The 22,993-nt window shown below is 35.5% G+C and overlaps 1 protein-coding gene across 4 annotated transcripts; it reads right to left on the minus strand.

Annotated features, from left to right (window-relative positions):
• Nucleotides 1-15,909: 15,909 nt before the first annotated feature.
• Nucleotides 15,910-19,865, minus strand: LOC108476812 (magnesium transporter MRS2-2-like). 4 transcript variants are annotated; one of them, XM_017779152.2, is made up of 11 exons: nucleotides 19,271-19,857; nucleotides 19,147-19,176; nucleotides 18,325-18,463; nucleotides 18,062-18,183; nucleotides 17,864-17,938; nucleotides 17,031-17,255; nucleotides 16,908-16,952; nucleotides 16,716-16,760; nucleotides 16,601-16,630; nucleotides 16,372-16,491; nucleotides 15,910-16,259 (listed from the first exon to the last, which is right to left on the minus strand). In XM_017779152.2, exons 1-11 carry the CDS (start codon nucleotides 19,508-19,510, stop codon nucleotides 16,173-16,175), a joined length of 1,158 nt encoding a protein of 385 aa, XP_017634641.1. In that variant the 5' UTR covers nucleotides 19,511-19,857; the 3' UTR covers nucleotides 15,910-16,172. The 4 variants fall into 4 exon arrangements, 2 of the variants coding, with proteins under 2 accessions (XP_017634641.1, XP_017634642.1); XR_008272938.1 differs by lacking the exon at nucleotides 16,372-16,491 and having other exon boundaries at nucleotides 15,910-16,135; nucleotides 17,041-17,255; nucleotides 19,271-19,865; XM_017779153.2 differs by lacking the exon at nucleotides 16,372-16,491 and having other exon boundaries at nucleotides 15,910-16,135; nucleotides 19,271-19,864.
• Between the last annotated feature and the right edge of the window lie 3,128 nt (nucleotides 19,866-22,993).

Genomic DNA, 22,993 nt, shown 5'->3' on the forward strand with positions numbered 1-22,993 from the left:
CACCTATAAAAGGGGAATTTGACATGCAAGTCCTTTATTTTGCATGCATGCTTTAATTACTCATCACACATTTCCCCATCATACTTTCAAAGTTCGCTACTAGGTCCTTTCTAGTGAAATTCACCTTTATAACACTAAACCAATCATCAAAAAATGTCATACATGAATACACACATATTATAGGCACCGAAATAAATTTTAAATTATTTTTATGTCTCGGTTTTGTGGTCCCGAGACCACCTTCCGACTAGGGTCAATTTTGGGCTGTCACATAGTTTGAGTGTTAAATGAGCTAAATATGTTGTTATAGATCAAGAAAGGCGTGGAATCGACCTCGAACGAGGAAAGGAGAAAGTTTTGGACTAAATTGCAAAATTCCCATATTTTGCACCGAGGTAAGTTTGATGTAAATAATACATTAATTTCATTTAAATTTTTATATTTCAAACTATTATATATATATTAGCTGATGTTGAATTATAAATCGACTATTGAAAGAATGGAAATAAACAATAGAGAGAGAGATCCCGGTTGAACATTCGGAAAAATCGAATAGAATAGAGGGAGCGTAGCTAGGTCACATGTATGGTGCCGAGTGCACATCATGTGTACAAGAAGGCTACGAGATACTATATAGTAGCTAGGTCACATGTGTGATACGGGATGTATCCCATGTAGACAAGAGAGCTACATGAGAGATAAATGTAGCTAGGTCACATGTGTGATACGGGATGTATCCCATGTAGACAAGAGAGCTATGTGAGAGATAAATGTAGCTAGGTCGCATGAGTGATTCCAAGTGAAGGACACCATGTAGACAAGAGAGCTACGAGATAAATCAGCTAGGTCGCATGAGTGGTACTAAGTGTTCACCATGTGTACAAGAGAGCCGAATTAAATGAGATATGATGGTGGGGCTGTGTGCTGAAAATATCAAGTATCGAGGATTATTCCGAATTGTTCAACGGGATGGTTTTGTGGTGACATTGTAGTCATAGACCTACACTTGTGACGTATGAAATGTGATGAAAATGATTTGTAGTATATATATATATATGTAAGTTAAAATGAGGTTAGTATAAAGAATGTGTGAAAGAATGAAATTAGCATGAAAACTGTTTTGGACAGTAGCAGTGACGTGATTTTGAAAATTCACCAAAAATACAAGGAATTTAATTAGAGGTTGAATGAGATGTGAAATTAAAGCTTAATGAGTCTATTTTCATATAAAAGAAACAGAGAAAGCAAAGGAATTCTATATTTTTGAGATATTTACAATTGTGTGAGACTTGCTCAGGATGACTATGTAATCCCCTGTTTCAACTTTGAAAAATCATTAAAAATTTTAAAAAACAAATTAAGAAATATAGTTTATATGCGTAAATTCCTTATTGAGTCTAGTTTTAAATGAAACAGGTTTCATGGTTATTTGAATTGTGTACTGAGACAAATTTAATTCGTAATGAACAGAGGTCAGATCAGTTGAGCTGTGTAACAGGGGAAACTTTAACTAATAAACTGTACTAATTGGCTGAACCAAAAATTCTAGAAAAAAATTAGTAAGAATTTTTATGAGTCTAGATTCAGGTAAATTTCACGGATTTGAATTTCGAGTTTCGTAACTCGAGTTATGATTTATTTAGTGATCATGACGCAGGAAGGACAGCTTGATCAAATTGGAGTAAACAATAAAATTAAAAATATGATATAATTGAGTTATGTTGTAAACATATTAGATTTCTTATTTGTTATTTACATACTTACTTACTAAGCTATAAGCTTACTTTCTTTTCTCTCCTTTGTCTTATAGTGTCGTCCAGCTAGTACAGGAGTCAGAGATCGTAGAAGATCCGCCCGCACTATCAATACTCTTGGTATCTGAACTCAACATTTTGAAATATGGCATGTATAGCAGACTTAGTTATTTTGTTACGTGTCAAAATTGTCTAGGTTCGAATTATTACTTATAGTATCAAACTAATCATTTTGTAGGAAGCCTTTGAAGTTGGTTTGTATTGTTAATGGCATATGTTATAATGATCAAATTGCACGCCATATTTTTGTTGGGATTTGTTTAATAGTATATACTATAATTTGTTAATACCTCGTACCCTGTTCCGGCGACAGATACGGGTAAGGGGTGTTACAAACAGAATATAACTTCAAGAGCCCAGACCACTTTGGTCGCAAGTGTGGGTAGCCCTTGACCCAATAGGCCAAAATGCTTACAGTGTGGTACGCGTCATTTTGGCGAGTGCCGAGGGAACGAGAGGGGCTGCTATAAGTGTGGATCACTAGACCATTTTATTCATGATTTCCCTCAGACGAAAGAGAGAGAGAGGAAGCAAGAAATGAAGGCAAGCAGCACTTCGTTAAGGGGTAGGTCACAAAGGAACCCCGGGAGTGGGGCTAGTAGTAGGGGTACAACAAAGATGTTGCAGTGAGGTCTGAGGGTAGAGCGCCTGCAAGAACTTATGCTATTCGTGCCCGCGATGAAGCAGAGTCTCCTGATGTGATCATGGGTACTTTTTCTATCCATGATATATCTGTTGTTGCATTAATTGGTCTGGGGTCTACCCACTCCTATATTTGTATGGAATTGATTCCTAGAATGAACATGATAGTGGAGTCTAGTGAATTTGTAATAAGAGTGTCCAATCCCTTGGGTAGATATGTCCTAGTTGACCAATTATGTAGGAGTTGTCCTTTGACAATTAGAGGTCATTGTTTTCCGGCTAATTTAATGTTATTGACATTCAGTGAGTTTGATGTAATCCTCAAGATGGATTGGTTAACTTCTCATAGCGTTGTAGTGGACTGTGGGGGGAAAATTATTGAGTTAAAGGGTGAAGATGGGAATATTCTTCGGGTTAGACCAGGTGACTTGGATAAATCACCTGTGGTAATATCATCATTGTTGGCTGAAAAATATTTGAGAAAAGGGTATGAGGCTTATCTAGCTTTTGTGCTGAATACTCAAGTGTCCGAGTCGAAGATTGAATCAGCACCAGTAGTTTATGAGTTTATAGATGTTTTTTCGGAAGAGTTGCCCGGATTACCTCTAGAGAGAGAAGTTGAGTTTGCTATCAAATTAGTTCCTAGAACGATGCCAATCTCAATTGCACCATATAGAATGGCCCCCACTGAGTTGAAAGAGTTGAAAGCACAGTTCCAAGAATTAACAGAAAAGGGTTTTGCTAGACCAAGTTTTTCACCATGGGGTGCTCTGGTACTTTTTGTGAAAAAGAAAGACGGGTCGATGAGGTTATGTATCGACTATAGGCAGCTTAACAAAGTAACTGTGAAGAACAAGTATCCCTTGCCGAGGATTAATGATCTCTTCGATGAGCCACTATATTTTCTAAAATAGATTTGAGGTCGGGTTACTACCAGTTAAGAGTCAAAGAACAAGATATACTGAAGACTACTTTTCGAATGAGATATGGGCATTACGAGTTTCTTGTTATGCCTTTTGGATTGAAAAATGCCCCAGCGGTATTTATGGATTTAATGAATCGCATCTTCTGACTGTACTTGGATAGGTTCGTTGTCGTTTTTATCTATGACATTGATTTATTCGTGTAATGAGAGTGAGCACGTGGAGCATTTTAGAACTGTGTTGCAGACCTTGAGGGATAAATAACTTTATGCCAAGTTTAGTAAGAGCGAGTTTTGGCTCAACGAAGTCAGATTTCTAGGACACATTGTGTTGGGTAACGGAATCAGAGTCGACCCAAGTAAGGTCCCAGCTATTGTGGAATGGAAACCGCTGAGGAATGTAACAGAGGTTCATAGTTTTCTAGGGCTAGCAGGATACTATAGACGATTTGTAAATGGATTCTCTATGATAGCTACACCGATAACGAGGCTACTTTAGAAAGAGGTCAAGTTTGAATAGACAGAAGAGTGTCAGCAAAGTTTTGAGAGATTAAAGGCTTTGTTAACGGAAGCCCTAGTATTAGTGCAACCAGAATCGGGCAAGGAGTTTGTAATTTATAGCGATGCCTCCTTAAACGGTTTAGGGTGTGTGCTCATACAAGAAGGCAAGGTTGTAGCCTATGCCTCGAGACAGCTAAAACCGCACGAGAGAAATTATCCAACCCATGACTTGGAGCTAGCGGCTGAAGTGTTCGCGCTGAAGATTTGGAGACACCATTTGTATGGAGAGAAATGTCAGGTATACACTGACTATAAGAGCTTAAAGTATTTGATGACTCAAAAGGAGTTGAATTTGAGGCAACGTCGATGGTTAGAGTTGTTAAAGGATTATGAATTAGTTATTGACTATCATCCGAAAAAGGCGAATGTAATTGCAGATGCCTTGAGTAGAAAGTCATTGTTTTCCTTGAGAGCATTGAACACTCAGTTGACTATATCTAATGATGGATCGATCCTAGCGGAGTTGAGGGCTAGACTGACTTTTCTTAATGAAATCCGTGAAGCTCATAAAGATGATGAGAAATTGCAAGCCAAGAGAACTCAGTGTGAATCAGAGATTGAGTCAGATTTTCGTATTAGTACCGATGGTTGTATAATGTTCAAAGACAGAATTTGTGTACCCAAGAACGATGAGCCACTACAAAAGATTTTGAATGAGGCACACGGTGGTTGTTTATCTATTCACCCGGGGAGTGCTAAAATGTACAATGACCTTAAGAAAATTTTTTGGTGGTCGGGTATGAAAAGAGACATCTCAAAGTTTGTTTCCAAGTGTCTAGTATGTCAACAAGTAAAGGCTGAACACCAAGTACCTTCAGGTTTACTTTAGCTATTATGATTCCCGAGTGGAAATGGCATCGTATCACTATGAACTTCGTGACCAGTTTGCCACTAACCCCGAAAAAGAAAGATGCAGTATGGGTTATTGTTGACAGACTAACTAAGTCAGCACACTTCGTACCAATGCGTACTGACTACTCCCTTGAAAAATTGGCCGACTTGTATGTTTCTGAGATTGTGAGGCTTCATGGTGTGCTGTTATCGATTGTTTCAGATCGAGACCCGAGATTCACCTTGAGGTTTTGGAAAAATTTGCAAGAGGCTCTAGGAACCAAATTGAGTTTCAGCACGGCTTTTCATCCACAAACTGATGGACAGTCGGAAAGAGTGATACAGATCTTAGAAGACATGTTGAGATGTTGTGTTCTCGAGTTTCAAGGAAGTTGGTAAAAATTACTTGCCATTGGTTGAATTTTCCTACAACAATAGCTATCAGTCGAGTCTGAAAATGGTGCCTTATGAGGCCTTGTACGGGTGAAAGTGTCGAATGCCCTTATACTGGACTGAGTTGAGGAATCAGATTCATGGAGTTGATTTAGTTAAAGAGGCGGAGAAGAAAGTTAAAGTGATTCATGAATGTCTGAAAGCCACCTCGGATAGACAAAAATCCTACCCGGATTTGAGACAAAAGGAAATTAAGTTTGAAGTTGGTGATAAGGTATTTTTAAAAGTTTCCCCGTGGAGGAAAGTCCTCAGGTTTGGAAAAAGGGGCAAGTTGAGTCTTCATTTCATAAGACCTTATGAAGTTATCGAGAGAGTAGGGCCTGTTGCCTACCGTTTGGATTTACTACTAGAATTAGAAAAGATTCATGATGTGTTCCATGTTTCCATGTTACGCCGATATAGATCAGACGCTTCACATGTAATTGCACCAACTGAAGTTGAGATTCTTTTGGATATGACTATAGTGAGAAACCGGTCAAAATTTTAGCTCGAGAAGTCAGACAGTTAAGAAATAAGAATATACCACTTGTGATGGTTTTGTGGCATAGACATGGAGTCGAGGAAGCCACATGGGAACCCGAGGAGTCTCTGAGAGAGTAGTATCCGAACTTATTCACTGGTAAAATTTTCGGGGACGAAAATCCCTAAGGGGGAGAAATGTAACAGCCCGACTTAGGGCCTAATCAGAACAGTGGTCTCGAGACCACAAATCTGAAGTTAGAAAATTTATTTTATTACAATTATGAGGTTGTAACATGATTAAAATAGTGCATGAAGACTGATTGCGAAAAAGGTCTAAATCGCATAAAAGGTAAAAGTTGTTTTTTAGTACCCAAATGTGTTAAATAGCTAGAGAACTAAAATTAGCAGATTTTAAAGAGTAATTTGACCCTTAGAAGCAAGGTGGCCAGCCATAGGAAGCAAAATTGGTCAAATAGTCAAAGTTTAGGTGAATGATGTCATGAGTTAGTGATAAAATAATGCCTAAAAAGCCTAGCTATTTTTTTTCTTCTTCTCCATGTCTTCTCCCCACCGAAAATATTAACAAAAGAGGGGTTTTTGAAGCTTTTAAATTTCAGCAACTTATTACCTCAACAAGTAAGTGATTCCCATGTCCCTAGTTAATAATTTTTGCACTTTTGAGACCCTTGAAGCACAAGCTTTCAAATGAGGGTCTATTTTGCAAAATGATTGAGAGTTTAGGGTTTTCCCATGAAAGGATTTTTGATGTTTTCTAAGTTTTTAAGGAAGAATATGAGTCCTATTTGTGACATAAACAACTTTTGTGAAAGGTATTAGCATGAAAACACCTAAAGGGACTATTTTGTGTAAGTTGCAAAACAGGTAATATGAGTGTGAAATAGTGAGATTTTGGGATTGCTATAGCAGTAAAAAGAGTTTAACTAGGCTTGAAATTTGAATAAATTCGATAAAAATTGATTTTCGAGTATAGGGGTAAAATGGTCATTTTGCCAAAGTTTAGGGGCAAAATGGTCATTTTTCCAAAGACGTCAATTTATGATTGCCTAATTGTAATTAGTGACTAAATGAGTGCATTTTTTTATAATAGATCAAGATTTGCCAAAACCGAACCTAAACCGAGGCAAAGCCAAGCAATCCGACTAAACAGACTAGTCAAGTATATTTTGTAAATCAAGGTGAGTTGTATGTAAATAATACGACTACGTTGTTAATGTATGTATTAGAATTGTCATTGAATTGATATAGTACGAATTGCTAGATTGTGAACTGAGATTGTATATTAACGATTGAGATAGCAGAATGGTCTAGTTGAGACCCCAAGAAACAAACCGGATATTCATGCCATAACGTTCAGATTTCTTGTGTGCCAGCGTAAGACATGTCTGGGACATGCATCGGTTACATTATGAGTGCCAGTATAAGACCATGTCTGGGACATGGCATCGGCACAGAGACAAGTGCCAGTGTAAGACATGTCTGGGACATGCATCGGCCTCGACGATGATAGCCAATGTAAGACATGTCCGGGACACGCATCGGCTAAGAGTTGTGCTAGGGTAAGACATGTCTGGGACATGCATCAGCATGTATATACGAGAGCTACTGTAAGACCATGTCTAGAACACGGCATCGGCAACTTATCCCATGTTCGAGGCTTATAGAATATCCGGTAAATTTTCGAAAGGTTCAACTTTAAAGGTTATGAAAGTGACTTAATAAGGAAAGTATAATAATGTTTTGAGTGATACAGGTACCTATTTGGTATGCATGAATAATGAGTTCAAATTAGAAAATGTGATTTGAGTAGACGGTAATGAGTAAGTCAAGTTTATGCTTACCTTTGAGCTATGAGTATGATGACTAATGGTAAAATTGTTGTTGTATATTTATTTATATGCAACTTAGTAAGCTTTATGCTTACTCTCTTTTCATTCCCCTTTTCTTTTAGTGCAGCTTAATTAGCTCAAGGATTCTTTGAAGTAAGAGATATCAATCACACTATCAATTGAAGCACTTGGTATAGTACAAATCTTCTTTTAAGTATGGCATGTATAGGGCTAGACTAGGACGTTGATTTAAATGAGAAATTGGTTATGTATTTTGGCTTAAGTCAAAGCCTTTCATTTTGTATCAAGCCTAGAATAATGGCTATTTTTCATTTTGATAAATGCATATAATGTTCTTTCTATGGATGAATTAGTGTCTATTGTGGAGAAATTTGTGTATTGAAATGATCTTGTGTAGGTTGTGTAAATTGGATGACAAAATGGCTTGGGAATGGCCTCATTTTTGTCCACATGGGCTGACACACGGGCGTGTTTCTGGGCCACATGTGACACACGGCTCACTTTCATGGGTGTATGTTTTGGTCATACGTCCCCTGCACTTAAACTTTTTAGTTAGTGTTGTACATGGGCAGGTCACACGGGCGTGTGCCATGGCCGTGTTCTTAAGTTAGATTTGCACATGGGCTGAGAGCACGGGTGTGTCCCAAGCCACACGGGCGTGTGTGGTCACATGGTCTTTACCCATATGGGTGTGTGGAAACTTAAAGCAAAAAATTTTCCATGTTATTCTTATGTTCTCGGTTTGGTCCCAAACCATCTTGAATGTACATTTTGGACCTCGTAAACCCATTTAAGGGACAAATTTCTTATGAAACCCAAACCATCAAGATTTTTTTTTATGACCTGATTTCCTAAGATTGATTGAGTTTAAGTTAGTAGCACCTCAAACCCTATTCCGGCATTGGATAAGGGTGAGGGGTGTTACAATTTTCTTCCACGGAGGTACTTTCACAAACACTTTGTCGCCGGTCTTAAATTGAAATATCTTTTCTTTTCAAATCTGCATAAGATTCCTGACGATCGGAAGCTGCTTTCAAGCTATCTCGGATCACTTTTACTTTCTGTTCAGTCTCTTTTATCAAATCAACCCCGTGTATCTTATCCTCACTGAGCTCAGTCCAATACAAAGGTGTATGGCATTTACAACCATATAAGGCTTTGTACGGTGCCATTTTAATGCTCGATTGAAAACTATTATTGTAGGCGAATTCAATCAAAGGCAAATATTGTTCCCACGTACCTTCAAACTCAAGAATGCAACATCTCAACATATCCTTGAGAATCTGAATAATCTGCTAGGATTGACCATCCGTTTGCGGGTGGAAAATAGTACTGAAATGCAATTTCGTACCCGGAGCATCTTGCGATTTCTTTTAGAATCGCGATGTGAATCTCAAATCTCTGTCTGACACAATAGATAATGGCATACCATGCAATCTCACAATATCAAAAATGTATAACTCAGCTAACTTATCAAGAGAGTAATCAGACCGTACCAAAATAAATGGGCTGATTTCGTCAATCTATCAACCACCACCCAGATTGCATCTTTCTTTCTTTGAGATAGCGGCAAACCCGACACTAAATCCATCGTTACTTTATCCCATTTCCACTCAGGAATCGTAATCAGTTGTAACAAACCAGATGGCACTTGATGTTTAGCTTTAACTTGCTGACAGGTTAAGCATTTCGCAACAAATTTAGAGATATCTCGTTTCATGCCATGCCACCAATAAAGTTGTTTCAAGTCATTATACATTTTTGTACTACCCGGATGAACAGATAAACTATTGTTGTGAGCTTCATTCAAAATCATCTGAATTAACTCTGGATTTCTCGAAACACAAATTCTGTCTCGGAATCTCAGACAATCATCTTTATCAATTCTAAATTCTGAATCAGAATCTAAATCACACTGAGCTCGTTTTGTTAAAATCTCATTATCAACCTTCTGAGATTCGATAATCTGTTGAATAAATAATGGTCTTGCTTTTAATTCAGCTAAAATCGAACCATCATCAGACAGAACCAAATGAGCATTCATCGCAAGCAATGCGAATAATGATTTTCAACTCAAAGCATCAGCAACAACATTTGTCTTTCCCAAATGATAGTCAATAACAAGCTCATAGTCTTTTAGCAATTCTAACCATCTTCTATGTCGCAGATTCAAATCTTTCTGAGTCAACAGATATTTCAAACTCTTATGATCAAAATATACGTGACATTTCTCACCGAACAGATAGTGGCGCCAAATCTTCAAAGCAAATATGATCGCAGCTAACTCAAGGTCATGCGTCAGATAGTTCTTTTCGTGCGACTTTAACTGTCTCGAAGCATAAGCAATGACTTTGCCTTCCTGTATCAAAACACATCCTAAACCATTCAAATAAGCATCACTATAAATAACAAATTCTTTACCCGATTCGGGTTGTACTAACACTGGAGCTTTAGTCAATAGGGCTTTCAACTGATCAAAGCTTTTCTGACACTTTTTGGACCATTCAAACTTCACATCTTTCTAAAGCAGTTTCGTTAACAGAGTTGCAATTATAGAAAAGCCTTTTACTAATTTTTGATAATAACTAGCAAGCCCAAGAAAACTGCGAACTTCAGAAACATTTCTCGGAGGCTTCCAATCTAGAATAGTCGAAATTTTGATCGGATCAACTCGGATACCTGATGCTAATACAATATGGCCCAGAAAATCGACTTCTCGTAACCAAAATTCACATTTGCTAAACTTCTTATATAGTTGCTTATCTCGCAAAGTTTGTAACACTATTCTCAGATGTTCAACATGCTCAGTTTCATCACATGAATAAATCAATATGTCATCAATGAATATGACAACAAATCGATCTAAATACGATCTAAAAATTCTATTCATCAAATCCATAAAGATAACAGGTGCATTAGTTAATCCGAAAGGTATAACTAAAAACTCATAGTGGTTGTACCTCGTTCTAAATGTACTTTTCGGAGTGTCTGATCTTTTACTCGCAACTGATAATAATCCGATCTCAAATCTATCTTCGAAAACACAGTAGCTCCTTTCAACTGATCAAACAAATTATCAATTCGAGGCAGAGGATACTTTTTCTTGATAGTCACTTTGTTCAACTGATGATAACCTATGCACATTCTCACCGTACCATCTTTCTTTTTCACAAACACAGCAAGACCCAAGTTGAGAAACTTGGTCTCGCAAACCCTCTATCGATCAACAATTGCAATTGAGACATTAATTCTTTTAACTCGATCGGAGCCATTCTATACGGAGCTATCAAAATCGGAGTAGTTCTCAGTACTAACTCAATGCCAAATTCAACTTCTTGGATCAGAGGTAATCCCAGAAGTTCTTTAGGAAACACTTCAAGGAATTCACAAACAATAGGCACTGATTCAACTTTCTTTTCTAACATTCGAATCGATCACATAAGCAAAGTAAGCTTCATAACCTTTTCTCACAATACTCAGAGCTCTCATTGACGAAATCACAGCTGATAACCCATTTAAATCACTAGATTCAATTCGGACTATTTCATCATTCTTACATCTCAAATCAATAGTTTTCTGTTTGCAATTCACAACAGCATCATGCAAAGTTAACCAATCTAAACCCAGAATAATATCAAACTCATCAAAGGGTAATAACATCAAATCAAAGGCATTACCGGACGAAACAAAATATTTTACGAACAATTCACATAAATTATCCATCATCATAATCAAACATGATCATAATGTCCCTTATATATGTCGTCGAGACCTTAAACAAGCATTAGAAAGGGGTCGGTACTAAACCGAGCTCATAAAAGATTTTTTGAAATTTAAACATTTTTTCAAAGTTGTACAGGTCACACGCCCATGTGAATAGGCCATGTGCCTTACACGGCTTTAGACACACCCGTGTGTCTAGACCGTGTCAAATCAGGGCATACATACTGACTTGTCCACACGGCCATAAGACATGTCCATGTGCCAGGCCGTGTGAAAATTAGGGAGACTTTTGACTTGGGTCACACGACCAGTCATACGCCCGTGTGTCTAACCCATGGTCAAAACTGACTTGGCCACACGGCCTAGCCCACGCCTGTGTGTGCGACCGTATGGTCTACCCAAGCTCATTTCGAAATGGCCCTCGAGCAACACGGCTGAGACACACGCCCATATCCCTGCCCATGTGGGCAAAAATAGGTCATTTACAAGGCCAACTTGCCACCCATTAAGGTTCCTCCATACAATCATCAAATAGGCGCAATTTGTACATCAAATTCCAACCATTTCACAATCAAAACATACACCATTTATACCAATCAAAGCATATGTTTCAATACTTCAAATTTACATCATACAATCTCACAACCAAACTTACCATTTTTTCAAATAAACATATATCAAAACTTACCAAAATTGACCATTTCATTTGGTCATCCATAAGCACATCACATATCATATACCAAAATCAAACATAAGATCAACTAAACCAAGCCATATCACATGGCTAAATTTATACATCTCAAAACATAATCAAAATACTTCTAGCCTATACATGTCATACTTTAATACATACATTTTCAAAAGGTACCAAATTAAGGTTTGATAGTGTGGTGACAATCCTCGACGATCCCCGAGCTCTCGATAGCTATGATATCTATAAAAAAAATGCAAACACACACAAAGTAAGCTTTCAAAAGCTTAGTAAGCCATATACAAATAAACTTATCATCAAATTCATATAAGCATCATCAATTTGCATATATTTCATAGCCAAATACTATCACAAACCTCAATGTTCATATACATTTCACATATTCCAAATTCTTTAGCACATATAACATATTTTCTCATACATTTGTCACATATCATCACTTGTTCACTAAGGTACATATACTTACCTTTCAACATTAAATACGATATACATTTCAAACATACCTGAATCGGATACACATTTCATATGTTCATTCCTTTCTCGGAATGCCCGTTGAACTATTTGGAATCATAAGGATACTCAGATAACTCAGAAAGCTTGTACAATGCCAACGTGCCAGACGTGGTCTTACATGTAATCAAATATCGATGCCACTATCCCAGACACAGTTTTACACGAAATCAAGTACAATGCCAACGTCCTAGACGTGTTCTTACATGTAATCAAATATCGATGCCAGTGTCCTAGACAGGGTCTTACGCGAAATCAAGTAAAATGTCAACGTCCCAGATGTGGTCTTACATGTAAACTATAATTCGATGCCAACGTCCCAGATGTGGTCTTACACGAAAATACATATCAGATCCTATGTCATGACATATGTATCCTAACTATTCTTAAGGTTCATACGAGGCTTTTTGGACGTTGATACTTTGTCGATACTTTTTCAGATGTCTCATACTCAACTCATATAACCATTCATCAATGTTCACTATCATATAATCAATAATAATTCAATTCAAAATACATTTATTTGTATATCAACTTACCTCGTATGGAAATGAACAGAAATGAGCGACTATTCAACCACTTTCGTTTTCCCCCGATCTAATTTTGTTTTCTTTGTTTCTTGAACTATATAAATTTAAATTTAAATCTTCTATTCACCAAATCATTCAAATCAATCCAAAAACACATATTTAGAGCATTTTGCAAATTAACCCTCATATTTTCATATTTTGACAATTTAGTCCATATTTCACAAAATCACAAAATACACATAATTTCCTTTTACACATGCTTAGCTGAATTTTTTTCAGTTCATACAAGTCCATATATTTCATTTATTTCACATTTAAGTCCCTCAAAATGTCATTTTCACAATTTAGCCCAAATTACCCAATTTCATCAAAAATTCAAAGACAAAACTTAATAATCTAACTCATATCTTCCATTTACTAACATCAAACTTCGTAAAGCTCACATTATTATCAATAGCTCAACTCAAAATCATCAACAATTTCCAAAATTCAAACATGGGCTTTGGATAACATTAAGCAACAATCACAAAAACATAGAAATTATCAAAAACGGATCAAAACACATACCTCAATCAAGCAAAAGTATAGCCGAAACCCTAACTTGTTTTTTTCTTCTTCTTTTGTTCTTCAATTTTGGCATATACAAACATATAATGGCCTATTTTCATGTTTTGTTTAATTAATATAACTTAAATATACATTTTACCATTTTAACCTTATTATAAACATTATAAAATCATATACATTAAGGTCATTTATGTCCATTATCAAAACCAATGGTTTAATAACAGCATAAGGCCTCTCAATTAATAAGCCATGTCATTTCAACACTTTTAACAAATAGCATACAACTTTTACATTTTATGGGATTAGGTCCTTTTAACATATTGAACACACAAATGATCAAATTTTTGTACGAAATTTTCACACATACTAATTCACATATAATAAGCACAGAATATAATATTTAAATATTTTTTGACTCGGATTTGTGGTCCCAAAATCGCTGTTCCGACTAGGGTCTAAACCAGACTGTTACAATTCTCCTCCCTTAGGGATTTTCATCCCCGAAAATCTTACTGTTAAACAGATTCGGATATTGTTGCCTCATAGCATATTCGGGCTCCTAGGTAGCCTCTTCAACACCATGTCGATGCCACATTACTTTAACTAACGAAATTTTCTTATTTATCAATTCTTTAAAATGCGTATCAGTTTTTCTTCATAAGTCATAACAGATTGAATCTCAATCTCAGAAGGAGAAATCACATGTGATGGATTGGATCTATATCGTCAAAGCATCGATACGTGAAATACATTATGAATCTATTCTAGCTCTGGTGGCAACAACAATCTATATGCAACCGGTCCGATACGCTCGATAATCTCATACGACCCGATGAATCTCGGACTCAATTGCCTTTTCTTCCAAATCAAAGTACTTTCTTCCATGGGAATACTTTCAAAAACACTTTGTCGCCGATCTCAAATTTAATATCTTTTCTTTTCAAATCTGCATAAGATTTCTGACGATCAGAAGTTGCTTTCAAACTATCTCGGATCACTTTTACTTTCTGTTCAGTCTCTTTTATCAAATCAACCCCGTGTATCTTATCCTCACTGAGCTCAGTCCAATACAAAAGTGTACGACATTTACGACCATATAAGGCTTCGTATGATGCCATTTTAATGCTCGATTGAAAACTATTATTGTAGGCGAATTCAATCAAAGGAAAATACTGTTCCCACGTACCTTCAAACTCAAGAATGCAACATCTCAACATATCTTCGAGAATCTGAATAATCTGCTTGGATTGACCATCCGTTTGAGGGCGGAAAACAGTATTGAAATGCAATTTCGTACCCAAAGCATCTTGCAATTTCTTCTAGAATCGTGATGTGAATCTCGAATCTCTGTCTGACACAATAGATAATGGCACACCATGTAATCTCACAATATCGGAAATATATAACTCAGCTAACTTATCAAGCGAGTAATCAGGTCGTACCAAAATAAAATGAGCTGATTTCGTCAATCTATCAATGTAGCACCCCTAACCCGTATCCGTCATCGAAAAAGGGTTACGAGAGATTAAGACTTAAAAAGAAAAACTAAAGAGTTAATGGGTGAAAATTAATTTTTCCTTTTCTGCTTAGTAAAGCGCACGTCGCTGTGAAGCGATTTTGACCATTTTGGCTACGGTTTGGCGTGCACCGTAATATCATTGATTTACGTATGCATTATCATTCTTTTATATTAAACTAAATTTACACTATAAAATAGATGTTATCATTCAATATTTAATTATATCCATTCAATTAATAGCTAAAAATCATAATAAAAGTTCGACTTATTACTATTTTCATCAATTTAACACTATTTGATTTTTTAATTTTCTAATTTTTAAATAACCAATACATTTTAATAATGTTAAATATTTTACACCATATTATTTTACTTGCAAAATACTTTTGAGGTTAATTTTCAGGATGTAGATTGGTCCTCTTTGTTTGACATTGTTTGTTGGAGGATTTGGAAACAGTGAAACTTATGAGTATTCCAAAACATTCAATTTAACATTTATTTTTTATCAAATTGTATGATGATAAATCTAATAATTTTATAATTCAATCAACATTTGTATAATAATAAATCTTGTTATATAAATAAATAAATCTTAAAAAGCATAAAAGACATTCAAACTCGAATAAACTGATCGAAACGAACCGAAAAAAAATTGGTTTAATTATTTCAATTTTGGCAATAAAGTCGAACGGTTCAGTTTAGTTTTTGGTTGGTTAATTTATTCAATTATGGATATCTAAAATCCGCATAAATTGAACCGACTAAATGCACATAATTAAGTGAAATACGAAGAACTTCAAAAGAAAAATAATGCATAGAACTATATATGTGGTATTATTTCCTTTCTTTTGAATAGTTTTCCAATTCCATGCTCTGTATTTATCAATAATTTTAAAAAAAAAGTGATAGATTACAAATTTCTCTTTATATTATTAATTTTTTGTCTTGATTGTTCAGTAAAACTCTTCTTCATTGATTGACTTACAGTAGTTCACATGCAGAGAATGGCCAGGAAGCTTTCCTGCAAGAACATCATTAAATGTAGTATTGTGAGAGTCTCAAGATCCAACCAAACCCTTCAGCCGAGCATAGGACATGATGAGTATGAACAGAGTTGCACAAAATATCCCAGAGACAATGACCACCTATCACACAAACATGAGATCGAATGAACGATCAATCACCGGGGACACAAAGTCAAAAAGTCGGTCAAAAATTGATATATAATTCTTTTAACAGATGAAACACTTTGCTCACCCATTTAAACATGTATCCATGGTTAGTATCCCACGTATATGGAATGTTCATCCCAAATATTGCAGCCACTAAAGAATAGATGGATAAACACACAGTTCCTGAACTTAGAAAGAGCTCTAACTGCAAAATTTTAGTATCAGTTTTAATTGTTACATTGTCATAGTTACTTAGACCTCTAAGTGAAAAATTATCATCACTCGAATATGTTATAGAAAGAACTTTGACAGACCTGGATTAGCTGGTTTCGGTGGTTGTCAAGCTGCAAAAAGAAAAGAAAATCATGGTACACAGCGCAACCGATTCAATTGAAATTTTGTGTTTTTCAGGCCTATGATGACACAAACCTGAATATTGATGTAATCCTCTGTATCATCAATATATTCACGCAGCTGCATAATTTCAAATTAAACAGCTAAAACTTTAGAATATAGATTTCAGAAAATAACAGACAAAAGTCAAAACCAATTCATGTATTTCTTAATACTGGAGAACAAGCTAACTATAAGAAGAAAAAAAGGGTACAAGGGAAAGAGTACCGTTGTTAATTTGTTCAATGTTCCATCAATTTGCATAAAGTAGGCCTGCAAAATGGATTATTACCAACTTAGACTTTTGGGTAGACAAATCCTGTAACATGAGAAGTAAATCATTGGTGTAACCTCCAACAACATTTCAAGCTCCTCGACATCATTCTCATCTCCACGAGCTGTTGCTATACTTGCTCTACTTGCTCTAGAAATCTTTGATCCTATGGTAGGAGAGGCAAGATACCAATTTGCAGCACCTGACCCACTAACAGGTGAAGTTCCAGCCAACTTTCTCGACAAATAAAGGTCAGCCATATCATCATCATCATCCAGTAGTTGTTCAAGTTCATCCCTCACCTACAAAAATCAATGATCACAACAGTGTTCCTTGTCACTTAATGTAACTAATGAAACAAAATTTTTTCCACTTTCAGCATCCATTACAATCTAGGAATGTCTGTCTGTAATATGCAAGCAAGTAATGGTCTATTCGGATGATAGAGCTGATGACTTTCAGGAATAATGACATGAGTAAAAGAGTGGATCCAAGAAATGGACAATAGTGTTTCTTCACATGCTCTATGTTCTATGTATAAAGATGACTCCTAAGAATAATTCATTGGCCGCAATAATACATCATTACAATAAATTTATTGGTTCATTGATGTCATTTAAGGTTAAGTTGGAGGAATCTTCAGTCTCATTGGCAGAACGACATCAAAACTTAGGACTTCTATTTCTTTTGGGTTCATTTAGGATTTCAGCCTATAAAAATTTGGCTTGGCCAGCCATTGTAATCAAACATTTTTCTTTCTAAAAAGAAAATCAAGCGTTTCTAGAAGGTGAAAATCTAAAGAATGCATTACTAGATATACCTGTAGTTACCATATAGACAATACTGCATATGATAAAATAAAAAAAGTTTCATATACACATATCAACACGAATGAAGTACCCATTATTACCTTTTGTACCCGAGCAGTCAATCTGGTCATTGCACTCTTCAATTTACGAACTCTATCCAAATTACGACTACTAATCTGCATACAGTGTATTTCACAAATTGTAATACAGCATGAACACGGCCCAAAGGAAAGCCAGGCAGACAACAAAAATATTCAAGATATGTAAAATTATAAAGGTGAATGTGAAATAACAATTACCTGGGAGGTAAGCTCGTCTAAAGCAGGATAAGCTGCAGTCTCTAGTTCTAGTGTACGTGCTGCTAGAAAACTACAAATAGATTCCAAAGCAACCTCCAGTGCTCGGAATTCAAACGGAGACTCTGCATGGCATGGAGCAGATGGTTTAGATGTCAAAAAAGTAACTAAAATCAAAACATTATATTAAGGATGAAATTGCTTAATATGCCAAATGAGTTTCCGCGGTTAATCAACCTAGCTTATTGATGTACAAGAAGACATACCATCTTCGTCACCCTCAACATCATGTTGTCCACCAGTGTAGTCCTGACCTTGCTGAATGGCATTCACTGGAGGCAAACGTCTCTTAAGTTCTTCAACAACAGGGACAACATTTTCATCAGATGGATCTCGAAGCAAAACCTATTTCAAGTACAATATGATTTATTTTCATTGAGTTTATGAGCTAAACTGAACAGCAAACTCGATCAACGAAGACCCAAAGCAGTACAAATTGGCCAGGCAAGTAGATTATATCATCCAAAAGGCATAGTACTCCAAATTTAAGAACTCAAATAGAGTTTCATAAACCATAATTGATGTTTGTTCGGGTTCATATAAAGCATTATTATGAAAGTTCGTCCTTCTTCAACTTTAATTTCCCTATAAAGCACTAAATATTATGAACCCCAGAAAATTGTTCCAAGCAAGTTTATATCCAAGAAAAAAGGCAGAACTACTTTTGTTTATCTCTAATATCCACTTCAGCTCCTAATCCTTTCACTATAGAACCAAATTGGCAAACTCCACTCCCCCGATTAAAGAACTAAATCCAATAGCAGGCACTAGTCTATAGAATCCAAGAAATGAAACAGACAAATTCAAGATCTAACATTATCTACAAAAACAAACAAGAAAAATGTTTAGTCAAAAGCTAGAACTCAAACAAATGCAATCAATCAAACCACAGTACTCATAAGCAACTTCAGCTTCATCTCCCAAATCCCAAATATCATGAAGAACTCCGAAATTAAAATTTTTTATTTTTTATTTCTTTTAAAAGAAAAAATCGACTGAATTGGGAAAACGGAGAAAAACCCACTAACCTCCTCAGAAGTAATAATTGCCTTGATATGCTGCAAATCCAAAACCACAAAAACAAAATAAGCAAAAAAAGATTAAAAAAGTTCTTTAAAATCTTTTTTTAAGAAAGAGTTTACAAAATGGAACCTCTAAATTTAAGACAATAGCTCCATCACGACCGAGAATGGTGGAAGGATAAGACAAGAGAGGGTCGAGTATGCGTAAATCTCGGGCATGAATGTTTACTCGATGCATGATAGCATATTTGTCGACGTCAAGCACGGTAGTCTCCCCCGTGCTATCAAGAAGGACCCAACTTCGAGAAGACTGCGCCTTCTTCTTCACCGCTACTACCGCCTGAGGGTCCGCCGGCACCACGTGCACCATTTCTTACCATCACACTCAACTACTCCCACCCAACGACCCCCGCTTTTCAAAGATCTAGCAACAAAGATAACTGTTTTTTTTTTTCTTTTCAAAACACTTCAAAATTTCCCCATTTTCACATGAACTTAAAGGTCTTCTTCTATTCTTTCTGATGTTTAATAAGAGAGCTGCTCTGTTTTTTAAGAAAGGTGGATGGCTTTGGAGTTTGGATCGAAATCGAACATGAAAACCTGGCTCTGGGGACGCTGGGAATTTATTCTTGTTAAAGAATATTTTAAATTTTAACTGCGTAAATAATCTGCATGAGGTGGGCTTCATTTCTTGTCCCCTTACTTTATTGAAAATGCGATTTAATCCCTATATAAGAAATTAATTAAATCAAGTCCTCTTATTATCAGCAATTTAATCTCTGTCCAGATTTTATTCTAGTTTAAGTTTTATAGTGTGGGAGTCTTTTCCAAAGCTATTCAAGTTGAAATTTGAATGTGTTTCAGCTATAAATTCAATTGTACTTTTAATAATTAATCCTTACAATAGTTAACTATTTGAATGTGTATTATTTGTAATTGAACTTATAATTATACTTATAATTAAGTAAAATTATTTTAGAGTCAAAATTAAATTATAATTTTTGTGAGACTAAAGTACAATTTTATTATTATATTAATTTATCCATATAGTTTTTATATGAATTAAATCATAATTTCATCATTATTGACTGTCAAAATGTAATTTTACTATAGATTAACTTATAAATTTACATATTTAAGAGCATCTAAAAGTAAAAAAATTATCAAAGGGACCAGGGCAAGCAGGCCCCCTTGGTGCCGCTCCTTGTAACTATTCTGTTAAAAGAAAAATTCACATTATTACTGGTTTAATCCCTCTTATATTAACTCTAATGTTCCCTTTGGTGGATGGCCAATTATCTCTAATAGGTTTGATCTTAGAAAACACCTAAGGAAGTGAATTTGAGATTTCAAACGCATCAAACCCTCTTTTTCCTCTGACTATTTTCCCTCCGATGTATTTTTTATCCTTAAAAAGATAAGTAAACAAAATCATCCGTACTTCTTATAAATTTAAACTTCTTTTTATTATCTCATTTCATCAAATAATTTTTAATTCATAAATATTTAAAATAAATACAAAAATTAATTTTACAAGATAACCTAATAAAATGATATTTATTATATGATTATTTTAATAAATTTTCATTTATTAAATATAAGCGAGTAACTTTACAAATTTTAAATAATTTCAAAAACTTTATTATTTACAAATGTTTTTCTTCTTGTTCCAGAATTCACCTCGCTGTATATTTATAATTGAATCCAAACACCTCTCTCATTTTTGATTAATTTCATTATTGTATCCAATATGATAATTACAATAACTAATTTAAATGCGACTATTATTTTTAATATCATAGGAGTCAATCTCACCTCTCACCCAAATAAATTTTAAATATAAATTTCAAAATTAAAAATAATTTCAACAAGAAAGGAGGAAAGTGAAAATGCAATGGCAAGGAGCAGAAGAACAGTTGATTTCAATCTTTTATCATTTGCGGTTGCCACAAAGGAAGTTGATCGGGCGCAATGAAAATTATAAACTGGAATGTTCGCGGGTTGGGAAGCCCACGAACGATTTGTAGACTTCGTTATTTTCTGAAGCTACATAATCCCCAAATAGTCTTCTTTATGGAGACAAAGCTTTGTAAGTTCGTAGAACTTTTGGTTTTGTGAATGGTATTGAAATAGATTCAGATGGTACGCGAGGAGGGTTGTGTTTAGCTTGGAGGACTGATGTGAATATTACACTTCATAATTTTTCTAAAAGGCATATTGATGTGGTAATTGGAGACAATGAATCAGGAATCAATTGGAGATTTACAGTTTTTTATGGATCACCTTACGCACAAGATGGGAACGATTCATGGGCTGTTTTGAAAAGATTGTTTTCTAATATGGATATCCCTTGGTTGGTTTGTGGAGACTTTAATGAAATTATGTATGGTTTTGAGAAAAAAGGAGGGTTGTGTAGAGATGAAAGAATGATGGAACTATTTCGAAGAACTTTGGAAGAATGTCAACTGAATGACGTGAGATTTTCTGGAAATTGTTTCACTTGGGAGAGAGGTAATTTACCGGAGACGAATATTCAAGAAAGATTGGATAGAGGTGTTGCTAATGTAGAATGGATCACTTTGTTTCCGGAGGTGAAAGTTCAACATCTGGTGCACTCTTTTTCAGACCATTGCCCTCTTTTAATTAATACAAGAATGAGTGAATAATGGTTGAGGAACAACACTTTCAAATTCGAAGCTTGGTGGGCTTTGGAGGATTCTTTCATTAATGAAGTTAAGTTTTTATGGGAGAAAACTTCAAGGAATCTGTTACAAAAGCTGGAAAACTTAAAGATAAGGTTGAAACGGTGGGCTGGGAAGATTCAAGTAAATAGGAAAAAAAAAATAGGTCCTAATGGAAAAATTAGCTGAGCTGGCTGAAGATGAAAGAGATGATAAAAATTTAGCTGAGTTGATTGATACAAAAATTTAGTTAAATTTTGAGATTGAGAAAGATAAACGTTACTGGGAGCAGAGGGCCAAATTAAATTGGCTGAAATTTAGGGATAAAAATACAACATTTTTTCATAGTCAAGCGACACAGCGACGAATGACGAATTTTATCCATAGGCTACAAAATAAAGATGAGAGAGAAATGGAGGCCTCGCAGGAAATCGAGGGTGCTGCACGATCTTTTTTTCTAAAGTTGTTTTCAGTAGGGGAAAGGGGAAACTATGACCATTTGATGACAGGAATTGATCGGTGTGTCTGTGAGGAAGATAATCAAAAGCTTACAGCAACATACATAAAGGAGGAAATTCAAGAAACAGTGTTTGACAGGGACCCACAAAGGCACCAGGGGAAGATGGATTCCTAAGCCTTTTTTATCAAAAATGCTGGCATATTATTGGAGAGGAAGTCTCCTTCTTTTGTTTACAACTTCTAAATAGGGACATAGAGGTTAGTTCAATTAATTCTACTAATATAGTGCTTAGTCCAAAAGTTTCCAATCCTTCTAATATGACACAGTTTCGACCAATTAGTCTATGTAATGTACTTTACAAAATTTTGGCCAAGGTAATCGCAAATAGGCTTAGAGGAGTTATTGAGAAATGTATTGATGGTGCACAACAAAATGCCTTTATGCCAGGCCATTTAGTATTAGATAATATTTTATTAGCCTACGAAATATTGCATTTGCTGAAACACAAGAGATTGGGAAAGAAAGGATTTATGGCAGTTAAACTCGACATGAGTAAAGCATATGATAGGGTCGAATGGAACTTCATAAGGGAGATAATGCTACGAATAGGATTTGATCAAAAATGGGTTGATGCTCTTATGAAATGTGTACTACTGTTTCTTATCCAGTGGTCATTAATGGGCATATTGGAGAAAGGTTTCTACCCACCAGA

The sequence above is a fragment of the Gossypium arboreum genome, chromosome 10, assembly GCF_025698485.1.
Source record: "Gossypium arboreum isolate Shixiya-1 chromosome 10, ASM2569848v2, whole genome shotgun sequence".
Classification (NCBI taxonomy): Eukaryota; Viridiplantae; Streptophyta; class Magnoliopsida; order Malvales; family Malvaceae; genus Gossypium; species Gossypium arboreum.